We start from the raw sequence: 11,606 nt of genomic DNA, 5'->3' as shown, positions 1-11,606 counted from the left end.
CGGCGGCGGCGAGGGGAGACTCCGGGCAGGCAGGGACAAACCCCGCTCGCCTGCTTTCATCCGCCGCCTGCGCTACCTACGCCCGGGGCCGCGCCGGGGGGGCAGCGGCGGCAGCCGTCGGTTGGGTAACGGGGAAAGGCCTCGCACAACGCGCCCGGAGCGGCTCCGGCCACGGCCCCGGCCCCCCTCCCCGGCAAGGGCCGCCGGCGCAGGTGGGAGCCGCCGGGAGGAGGCGGGCGGCGCGGCGGCCCCGGCGGGGCAGCACCGTCGAGCAGCGCGGCCGTGCGCACCCCGCCGCCCCGGTGCTCCGCTGCCGCCGCCTCGGGCACGGCCCCCTGCCCGTCCCGGCCGCCGCGGCGCGGGCCCGGAGCTGCGCAGCAGCAGCCCCTCACCGGGCCGGGGGCTCTGGCCGCGGCTCTGCGGCGCCCGGCGGGGCAGGGACCGGGCGGCCCGACGGCGCGCCCGCGGGCAGCACGGGGCGAGGGGCCGTCGCAGCGGTGCCCGGGCCGCGGCGGCTGTTGAATAACGCGCACGAGTTTACGTTCAGCGCGGCCTGTTTATAAAACAGAGAAAACGATCGCGAAAACATCCTAGTGCCGCGGCGGCGGCGCCCGGGCAGGAGCGGGGCCGCGTCCCGTGCGCGCTGGCGGCCCCGGCCCCGCGCCTCCACCGCGCCCCGCCGCCCCGGCTCGGCCCGCAGCCCCCGGGCGGCGGCGCGGTGCGGAGGGCCGCGGAGCTCCCAGGCGGCCGGGCCGCGCAGCGGGGCCGCTCTGCCGCTGCTCCCCGGGCCCGGGTGCGGCCGGCCGGGCAGGCTGCACATCCGCCAAACCCCTTCGGCCCAAAGCCTCTGCGCGCCGCTGCGCCCGTGGGGCCCCGTCTCCGGGCCCTGGGGGCGGGGGGCAGAGCGGAGAGCCGCCCCCCCCCCCCCCCCCGCTCCGTGCTGCGAGAGGCGCCGCGGCCGGCCGGGAGCGAGGCCTAGGCCCGGCGGCGCGGCCCGCTCGGGAACCCGCCAGGGCGGCCGCACCGGGCCCGGGTCGGCGCAGCCCCGGCGGCGGGGAGGCGGCGGGGAGGCGGCGGCCTCCCGGCGGGGCTGCGGGGCCGCCGAGCTGCCCGGAGCCGCCGAGCGCGGCCGCCGCGGAGCCCCGGCGCGGCGCGGTGCAGCCAGCGGGCCCGAGCGCGGCAGCCAGGCGACACGAAACGATACGAAAAGAAAGAAAGAGCGAAAGAGAGGCACTTTATTGGAGCCGTTACAACGCTAGGGAGTACAGGAAAGTGCTAGGTCACTCTAGGGAAGTTGGTCCCAAAACGGTACTATGCCACAGCATCTATCAGCTTACACAAACAGTTATAAAATCGCTAGGAACTGGCCCCTGTATTATAAACGCTATTTTTTTCACATTTATCTATTTAAAATTGGAGGATCAAAACGTTTTAAGAAAAAGGGCAAGCATTCAAAAGCAGAATCTACCAGACAATCCATTTTGGGCCCGGCTTGGGGTCGAAAATACGAAGATAGTTTAAAGTTTCATTATTAATATGCGCACGGAAAAATATTCCAATTTCATAGGAAACCGCCTTTTTTTTATAACATCAAAATATTTTTTTTAACTTGTATAAAATTACTTTCAAGACCTCAGAGGACACTGTTTGCTTTAAAAAATAAATCTCCGCTGCCGAAAGGCCCCACGAGCGGGGCCGGCGGGTGGTGTCGGTCGGTCCGCACGGACCGCGGCAGCGCCCTCCGCCCGCCCGCGCCTCGCTGCTGTTCCGAGGAGAGCGCAGCGGTGCCCCAGTGCAGTGCTGTGCGGGCCGGGGCAGGAAGGAGAACGCGGAGCAGCAGCAGCAGCAGCAGCAGGAGCAGGAGGAGGAGAGGAGCCGCCGCCGCCGCGTACGAGCCGCGCTCGCTGCCCCCGGCGCAGCCCGGCGGCTGCAGGCCGGAGCGCGGAGCAGCGCGGAGCAGCGCGCTGGGGGCAGAGCCGCCCCGTCCCGCCGCCCCGCGCCGCGCAGCCCCCGCCGCCCCGCGCCCGCCGCCGGAGCGAGGCGCAGGAGGAGGAGGAGGAGGAGGAGGAGGAGGAGGAGGGGGAGGCCGGCCGGGCCGGGGCCGGGGCCGGGGCCGGGGCCGGGGCCGGGGCCGGGCGGCGCGGCTAGATGTCTATGCGGGAGTGCAGGGCGCCGTGCTTGCCGTCGTGCTCCCAGTAGGAACAGTGCATCATGGAGAGCTCGGCGGGCTGCCGGGCGCAGGCGAACTGGAGGCCGGCTCCGTTCGCGGCGGGGGCGGCGGGCGGCGCGGCGCCGGCCGGGCTCAGCTGCTGCGGGTGGTGGGCGTGCGGGTGGTGCGGGTGGCCCATGCCGTTGTAGGAGTTCACCATGCCGGGCAGCGCCATGCTCTGCACCCGCGAGTAGGGGCCGTAGGAGGCCGGGCCCGAGAGTCCTTTCACGTTGACGGGGCTCACGTTGCCGCCGGACATCTGGCAGGAGGCGTAGGGCATGGGCGCGGGGGGCTGCGCCAGCGGCCACGAGTTGTTCATGAAGCTGGACTGCAGGTACTTGGGCGGGGAGAGGTAGCCGTAGCCGTCGGGGCCGAAGAGGGTCTTGCCGGGCTGGAAGTGGCTCGGGGGCGGCCGGAAGGGCCGCTTCATGCGCCGCCGCCGCCGGTAGTTGCCCTTCTCGAACATGTCCTCGCAGGCGGGGTCCAGCGTCCAGTAGTTGCCCTTGCGCTCGCCGCCGCCCTCGCGGGGCACCTTGATGAAGCACTCGTTGAGGCTGAGGTTGTGGCGGATGCTGTTCTGCCAGCCCTTCTTGTTCTTCTCGTAGAAGGGGAACTTGCTGATGATGTACTGGTAGATCCCGGACAGCGTGAGCCTCTTCTCGGCGCTCTCGCGGATGGCCATGGCGATGAGGGCCACGTACGAGTAGGGCGGCTTCTGCGAGGGGTCCGGCTTCTCGGCGCCCTTGTCGGCGCCCGGCTCCTCCTTGCCGCGCTCCGGCTCCTTGCCGCCGCCGTCGTGCGCCAGCAGCGCCGCCGCGTCCTCCTCGGCGTCCGCGTAGCCGCTCATCATGGTGCCCCGCGGCGCTGCCGGCCGCGCTCGCCGCGCCGGGGCCGGGGCCGGGGCCGGGGCCGGGGCCGGGCCGGGCCGGGCCGGGGCCGCGGAGGGGAGGCGCCTCTGGCGGCGCCGCCGGTGCTGCAGCGCGGCGGCGGCGCGTCGCTGCCCGCGGGCTCCGCTGCGCTCTGCGGCGGCGGCCGGGCGCTTTTCTGATTTGTATGGGCCCGGCCGAGTTCCGCTTTCGTCAGGAGCCCGCTCCCCTATCGCCGCCGAGCCGGGGCACGGCCGCCGAGCCCGCGGCCACGCCGCGCCGCGCAGCCTGCGCACACGCGCCCGCGCCGCGCGGCACCGCCCCGGCCCGGCCCGGCCCGGCCCGAGCGCCGCGGGGGGGAGGCGTCCCGCCGCGCTGCCCCCGAGGGCCCCGCGCTGAGGGCGGCGGGACGCGGCGCTGCCCCCGCGCCCGTAGGGGCGGCAGCAGGAGGCGGCGGGGCGAGCGCTGGTGTGCGGGGCGCGGCGGCGCCGCTCGCTCCCTCTGCCGCCCCGCCGAGGGCAGCGCGCACCACCGCGCCCGCGGAGCCGCGCGGCGCCCCGGGGCAGGCGCAGGGGCGAGGCGGGGCTGCCCACGGGGCGATCTGCCCGCGCCCTGCCCCGGGCGCCCCGCCGACTTCACGCGGTGCCCAGAGCAGCGCATGTGGCTCTGCCTCCCCGCCCTCCTCCCCGTGGGCCCCGACCCACCCCACGGCGCGGGACCCCGCCGCCCGGGCGCACGAGTCACAGCCGCCTCCTGCGGGAGCCAGCCCGGGCCCCGTGCGGGAGTGCCCGGCCAGCCGCCGTCCCGCAGCCCGCCGGGCCCGCTCCTCGCCCGCTCCCGTCTGCCCTCCCCGCACGTAAATCACTGCCAAGCGCTATTCCCCGCCCCGCGGGTTTTTGTGCTGCATTATTTTTCGCAACCGAACCCAAGCGCGGGGCCGGCAGGTCTCTGACAGCACGCACGGTGCAGCCGGCAGCCGCCGTCCCCGCACGGGTCCCCGGCCCCTCTGCCCGGCGGGGCGCCCGGTCCTGCCCGCCGCCCGGGACAGGCCGCTCGGGGGGAGGCGGCCGGGGCCGCAGAGCTGTACTGTAACCGGGAAGCTAAACCGCCCTCCAGGGCGCTCGGTTATCGCTCGGTTAAGATGCAGCTCTGCACGTTCGGCTATGCAGAGCGTGAGTCGCGCCGCGTCGGCAGAGAAAAGCACGCCCTGAACCCCAGCCGCGCGCATTTGCTCACAGCAACGAGGCCCCTCGCTTTTCCGCCCGCAGGCGCGGGAGTTGCGCACACCGCCCCCCCCACCCGGCCCCACAGGCCCGCGGGCGGCTCCGCGCCGCCGGGTGCGGGGGCGAGCGGCCACCCAGGGCGGCCCGGCACTACTCCGCGCCCCCCCCGCGGCCGCCGGGCAGGTGCAGCAGCGCCGCTGCCGCTGTCCTGGCCCCCCCCCGGCCCAGGCCCCCTCCCCCTCGGCTCCCCCCCGGCGCGGCGCCCCCTCCGCGGCTCGCCGAGCACGTTTGGCGTCCCGCGGCTCCGGGGGCTGCCCGGGGTTTGGGCAGCCGCCCCGAGGGGGTCTCGGAGCAGCTCGAGGGCACGGGCTTGGCCCAGCGCTGGGAGCGGCGGCGGCCGAGCAGCAGCCGAGGTGAGCGCGCAGCCCTGCGCGGCGACGCGGGTGCCCGGCGCGGGGCGGGCGGCCGCGGGTTGCTGCCTTTGCGCTGCGCCCTTCCCGGGACGCGGGGCAGCAGCCGAGGGCGCGGGAGCGGGCGGCTGCCCCTGCCCCTGCCCCTGCCCCTGCCCCGGGCGCTGCCCCTGCCCCTGCCCCTGCCCCTGCCCCTGCCCCGGGCGCTGCCCCTGCCCCTGCCCCTGCCCCTGCCCCTGCCCGGGCGCTGCGAGCGCGGCGCGGCGGCGCCGGGAGAGCCGAGCGAGCAGCGGGGCGGGCACCGAGCAGCTCCGCGGCCCTCAGCGGGAGCCAGCCCCGGCCCGCCGCCGGGCAAGCGCAGGGGAGCGCGGCGAGGCGGCGGCGGCGCGGAGGGAAAGGCCTCCCGCTGCCCTGCCGCGAGGGCAGAGCGGCCGCGGCCCCGGGAACGGCGCGGCCCCGCTCGGGGCGGCCGCGGAGGAGGCGGGCAGGGCGCGCTCAGCGCCCGCACAGGGGCTGCGAGCCGGGGCTTCGCCCTGCTGCTGCGGCGCCGAGCCGGCAGCGCGGCAGCCTCCGCCTCGGCCCGCGATCGCCGGCCGGAGCGGGGCCGAGCGAGCGGCGGGCAGCGCGGCGGGAGCCCCGCGCCCCGTCCCGGGCTGCGCCGGGCGCGGGCGGCCGCGGGGGCCGCGCTCTCCCCGGGGCGCGCCGCGGCGGCGGTCCCTACCTGCGGGCGAGGCGTGCGGCCGGGCGGGCGCTGCGCGGGCGCGCTCTCCCCCGCGCTTTCTTCTTGTTCCTTCCCTTCTCCCGGAAAAACGTGTCTGCGGCGGGGCCCCGCGAGCAGGCGGCTGGGGCGGCTCCGGCCCGCGGCACGGCGAGGCGGCGCCGCGCTCAGCTCCGGTTCAGCAGCGCTGCGGGGCCGGCGCCCCCCGTCCCGGGCCCGTTTCTCCGCCGCCAGGACCCGGCGCTCGGCCCGGCAGCCCGGCGGGGCCGCAGGCAGCTTGCGCGGCTCCCCGGCGCCCTTCCCGCCGCGGCAGTGCCCCGCGCCCGCGCCGCCCTCCTCGGTAGTCCCATTTTCTCCCCTTTTCCCTTCTTTCCCTCCTCTCTGCCCCGATACTGTTCATCTTTAAGAGCGTGGATTATTTATTCCCATAACGAATACAGGAAAATAAGGCAGCATGTAAACACGACCGTTTGCAGTCTGTCCCTTCCCCGCCGCGCTTACGAGAATTAAGTGTACTGCGGGAAACAAAATATTTCTAGTACGGAATGAGCGCTCACCGGGTTCTGCCCGTTAAAAGACTGGAAGTAGCAGCAGTTTTCCCGTGTCACCTGCGAGCAGGGAGCCCCGGGCAGCGCGGAGGCGCCCGCAGCACCCAGCGCGCCGCAGCCGCCCCAGCCCCGGCCCCGGCCCCGGCCCCGGCCGCGGCGCCCCTTCGCCCCCCTGCTCGGCGGCACCTGGACGCAGGGCTGGTCCCGGCAAGGCTGGCGCGGCGGCGCAGCCCCGGCCGCCGCAGTACCGACCTCCGCGGTAGGGGAGAGCTACGCGCCAGCGCGCGCCTGTAAGCTCGGCTTTGGGAGAGCCCCGCTTGCAGCGCCCCGGCGCCTCGCCTGCGCCGCAGCTCACCTCGCTCCTGGAGGGACCTCGCAAACACACAGCCCCCCGCTCCCGTCCGCTCCCAGCAGCGCATTTCCCAACAAACGCGCTTTAATTGCGTTACGTGGTGTGCGGCGCTAGGGCAAGGGAATATTCACCTGGAAAGTGTCTTCTTCGCATGAATAAGTCTCATTGTCAAAACCTCGGGCGTATGTAGGTCCATGTCTGTGCGGCAGTGGGTGGTTTGGTTTCTCGTTTATACTGCAAAGCTAAAAATTCTGGTAGCTTCGGGCTTGTTTTTACAGGCTCCCAGCCGTACCAAGATTTCTGTTTTTACAGGAAAAACTAAGCAGTCCATCGACCATGATGGCTGTACATCCATAATGCGAGCTTCATGAGGAACAGAGTAACTTTATTAGGATCCAGACTGAAATCGTATTGAATAAAAGCCGATTTAACAGAGCCTGGGGGAAAAGTCACCAACGGGCTCAATTCTATACCGATCCTAAGGGGAATTGTAGAGGCAAGGGTTTTAGGATCAGCAGAGCAGATTTTACTTTTCAGCCGATCCTGTGAAGATACTTTGCACTGTCCCATTTCGTTTTGAGTCTGTTCCTACTCCCTTGATATCAAAGAAAAGCAGCTTCAGCATTTCTGTCCTTATATTCCTATTTTCCATCCCTTCTCTACCCAGTTTTCTTGTCCTGCAGCCTGAGCGGGGATCTTCACGGCAGTGTATTTGTTTATGCTTAGAGGACAGGCCTACGGGAAAACAAACTATATATTTCAGCCTGCCATTTGGTAGTTTCTTTCTTTCTTTCATCTGAAAACACAGCCTGATCCGGGGAAGGCTCTCGAATTCACACAACCGGTTACATGATGAAACGCAAACAGTTTCTTGCGGTATTAAATGGCAGCCGGCAGCAGAGTTCAGGTTGGCTGTTATGGATCCCCTCGTCACGGCGCTGCAGGATAATCCTGTGTCGCTGCCGTCCTGCAGCTAGCGGCCTACAGCAACGCTGCCGAACGCGGCAAACGAAAACAAACAAGGCGGCCTCCTCTCCGCACGCAAAGCAGAAGCTGTGGCTCTTTGGGAAGCTCGAGCAAAGATCGTTTGTACCCGAGCCCGACAACTTCCAAGGCGAGCTGCTCTTTCTAACACTCCCAAATTGATGCTTATTTTTCTTCAAAGCACGGGTGTAGAGAAAGGAACCATACAAGTTCACTCACATCCAAGTCACCTTCAAGTTGCAAAATAATAGTGGCTTTTGTGCAAAATAATTAAAGTCAGGTAGTACCTCTCCCCTTGTTACTAAAGAAATACATTATTTAACAGACCACCATTTTAGCTAATCAAAAATCTACACCCTTGCTTAGACTGTTTCAAAAATTGCAGGGTTTGAGAAAGATGCAACTAGAAAAAATGGTACAAATACATGATAATTTGACATGGGAAGCTTCTAGAAAAAGTCTTCCAAACAATGCAAGGACATCAAAGAGAAATTATGCCTTCTATCATTTCTTTGAGCACATGGGTCCCAACCTATAGCTTGACCCTCTCTGAACTCACGTAACGCACGAAAGCCTGTTTTCATCCAGGGTCTGGGACGTTATTGCTTTCAGGAAACACTATTTGAAAAGCTTATTCATGTTACAAGTTGCATCTCTTAAGTTTAGGAGACAGAGATCTGCCAACTTAATATGTTAGTGCCTGGGAGAAGAGCAATTCCTCCTCTGATAAAACCTGGCTTTGACAAAAGCCCTTCTAGCGACGCAGCCACACCGGCAACGCTGCGTTTTACTCCAGAGAGCCTGTAAAACAGACCGGAGGCTGAAATAAGCTGCAGCAATGAGTGTTAACTGTGTCCAGGCTAGGAAGGCTTTGCTGTTACAGCACACGGGGATACCCGCTCTGAATCGCACGGCACTCCTGCCCCGCTCCTGCAAGGGACCTGGCCAGACGGGGACGTGTGCGCACGTGTTTGCAGCTATGCTGGTTTTCGCGCGTGGTGACTTCCTCAGGCCCCTCAGTCTGGGCATGGTACCTGCACTGTGAATTCAGGTTTTGTCTTTAGCAGCTTCTTGGGAGTTTGTCATGGGCACGCGAGATGCTCCCTGTCCACACTCTGCAGGCTCCTCGGGGAAAGCTGCCCCGGGAGCAAAGCTTTACACATCTATCAGCATAGTGTAAAATCCACATGCATACTCAGATTACTGTCTGCATTAGGACCATGTAAGTCCTGCTCTTTTCCCATTACTGAACAACTAGAAGCACTTGCAGTTGGTTAAGGCTAACTAGTGATGTCCCAAGCTCTTGCAGAGCCTGTAGAATAGGTCAGGTTAGCCAGGAACAGGGTGCTTTTGTTTTAAAATAAGACTGTCCACATATGGAGTTTCTGTACGTGTTACCTATCTGGACGATTTCTGGGTAACGCAACAGGCAGACGAGCTTCTGTCCCCATCTGCTTATTGAACAGCAGCCCTGGCTGTAACACAGAGAGTGTCTTGCTGGGACCAGAGGGCAGAGCTGAAGTGAGGGAGGACTACCGTGCACTTCAAACTGCGTCTACCGCCTCTTGGACACCCGACGCGCTGGACGCGTTCCACGTCCAGGAGGAGCAGGTGGCAGTGCCACACTGATCTACATGCAACCTGCAGGACCTGAGCACTGGACCAGTAAAGCCATTTCTGTTCCCTACGGCCCCAGTTGGCACGGACGCAGCTTGACACTCTAACCACCCCCAAGCTCTAGCTGTGCCCCTACTGGGGATATGCGGCACTTGAAAACGATTAGAAGCACAAGTTTGTTTCCTTTTAAATGCAACTACTGTGTTCCTGAAAAAACATTTTAAGATTTCAAATTATATAACTAGTTTTGGTCTGAGAGCAAATCTCTGCTTTGTTGGATAAAACCACATACAATCTTTAGAGAATCAGGTTGGAAGTGATGTGGTGGAAGTTATTTTCTTCCTTCTGGAGGAAAAAAAGCTAAGCTTTGGCCAAAGTCAACTTTAGATTACATACAGTTCCCCCCAGACTGAAACGTGGAGCTTTAAAGCATGCAGTCTTTGGAAACCTAGGTCCTGGTGTCAGTGGCAGACGGCTCAGACCCTTGGGAGTCCCCATAGTCCCTGCACTGCCCCAGAGAACCAGTTGGCTTAGAAGCACAGTGCAATCCCAAAACATTCAAATTCCCTTCATAGCAAGAATACAAACGCTGAAAAATGTGAATGTTTCAGTTTAAGTTCACCAACTCAGTTGTGGAAGTTCGGTTTTGCCTGTGTAGTCACCCTGAGGTCTTTTTGTTTATCTCAATCTTATTCCAAGTTTCTGAGTGTGTAAACCTGAGCTGGAGATCTACCAAACACAGGAGCTGGCATGACATTTCCAGCCTGTCCTGCTTTTGACCTGGCCAGAAACATCAGCATATCAGACTTGCTCACAGCATTTCTTCTCCTGCTCCCAGCGAGAGCAAGGAAATGCAGACCAAACACACAAAAACAGTTAACCAGACCTTCCTGGACTCTCAGAAGGGGCTTGGTTCAAATCCAGTCTGAGATGTAGATGCAAGTTCAGCCCATTCATTTTATCACAGTTCATTTACTTACATGCAATTCCATTTTAACTTGTTTTCTTTTCTTCATCCATTTTGTAGCTATCCCTCACAACAAATAAAGGAAATATAGCCATTGTAAGGCTAGCTACCAGGAGAAGGTATGCTCCAGAGGCAAGTCAAGCCTGTGCTAAACACACACAGCTCCGTTCTGCGACCCAAGGGTGCACGTCAGGGGCTCTGTCAGAGCCAGCCAGCACAGCCTGGTCGGGCAGCAACAAATCCACCTGGAGCTCAGGACACATTAAAGTGTTTCTTTCCTATGGTGCGATTCAGAGCGGGCTGGCACAGCCTGCGGAGACGATGCTGATGGGGACGGGCAAGGGCCAGGACTGCCGTAAGCTTCTGCGATTCAGCCCGTCCCCCGGGAGCCCTTGGCCAGTACAGCTGGTGCAAAACCCCGGCCGAGGCAGAGCTTTCAAGGGGGACAAGTGCCCTCAGGGCTAACAAGAATCCCTGCAATGCCCACAGCAGGTTCAGCAGATACACATCACTTGTGCTACTCAACAGCAAGTTGTATTTATTTTCAAAATCTTACCAATTTTGGTAATATCTTGATGAAGCATCAAAAGTGGATGAAAACAGCCCGTGGGCCTAAATGACACAAACAGGGCACGGGGCAGGAGCAAGGAGGCACCTGTAAATTGACTACCACTCCCCAACAACTGGGATCAATACTATACAGCCTACTCAAAAAATAGAAAGCTGTAAGATCCAGCCAGCTCCTGACTTCGAGGGGCAGCTATGCAACCATAAAATCACAGGCATGTTACATGATGGGTACTGCACTGGAAAGGAAAGGATGTCACAGCTCCTCAGCAGCCCCTTCTCTGTTTCTCACTTCTTCCCCATCCCTAGATACCTAGTTAGCGCTATACCCTCCATTTTTGTCTCCCTGCGTGGAAAACCTAACAGCCCCTATGCCACACGACTGACTATTGAGCCAGTTGTGCGCAGTGGCTCCATGTTTGGAGGAGCGCTGCGAAGCCCACTGAACGCAGGGGCATGACTCGCACTGAGCACACGCTCACTTCTGCAGCAGATGTTTGGCATAATTTTCAAGTTCCAAAAAATTAAAATTTGTTCTTCTCTTGTGGTTCTTTCTTAATGGGCAGGGTGAGAGGCTGGCTTTTTTTTAAACCTTGATGTTATGTGACTCAAATAAGTAGGAGAGGAAACGAAGGGGTTTGGCTTTTTTTTTGGAAGCTTTTTGCCTTGAGTGATTTGTTAGCTTTCAGTGCTCTGCATATCCCAGCATCTATGCAGGGAGCTGCTCTGAAAATGTGCCGTGCGTATCAGGCAACAAATGCAGCCCTGTGCATGGCTTAAACTCCGATCAAGAAAAATAGGCTCAGTTTGACTCAATAGCTTCATTCATTAACAATTACGAGTCCACTTAAAGCCCGAGTCTCTACTAGCTGATGTTAAACAGGCTGGAATAATATACCTGGCATTTAAACAGCCCATCTCATTTTGGGGACAAGTATTTACAAACCGAACTATCTTTGGAAGGCAGGTAGCCAAGTTTCACTTGCTGTCACATCCTCCAGTAATCACTCACTGTCTGATCTTTCTAAATGTAGTTCCTTGGAACGAAGCAATACACAGGATCTGTAAAGGTACCTGTGAATTCACGTGTCTAAATACCGATCATGATTACTAATTTCAGACTCTCAGTTTGAAAAGCTGCTGTT

General features: G+C 62.6%; 1 protein-coding gene across 1 annotated transcript; it reads right to left on the bottom strand.

The window, feature by feature from the left end:
* Nucleotides 1–1,213: 1,213 nt before the first annotated feature.
* Nucleotides 1,214–3,373, bottom strand: FOXL2 (forkhead box L2). The gene has a single exon (XM_026109721.2). It carries the CDS (start codon nt 3,057–3,059, stop codon nt 2,145–2,147), a length of 915 nt encoding a protein of 304 aa, XP_025965506.1. The 5' UTR covers nt 3,060–3,373; the 3' UTR covers nt 1,214–2,144.
* Between the last annotated feature and the right edge of the window lie 8,233 nt (nt 3,374–11,606).

This window comes from Dromaius novaehollandiae, chromosome 9, assembly GCF_036370855.1.
Source record: "Dromaius novaehollandiae isolate bDroNov1 chromosome 9, bDroNov1.hap1, whole genome shotgun sequence".
NCBI classification, from domain to species: Eukaryota; Metazoa; Chordata; class Aves; order Casuariiformes; family Dromaiidae; genus Dromaius; species Dromaius novaehollandiae.
This window is presented reverse-complemented; position numbering and strand designations above follow the sequence as displayed.

Excerpts from the sequence above, each read along its gene's own strand:
- FOXL2 (XM_026109721.2), bottom strand. The coding sequence starts at position 3,059 with ATGATGAGCGGCTACGCGGACGCCGAGGAGGACGCGGCGGCGCTGCTG.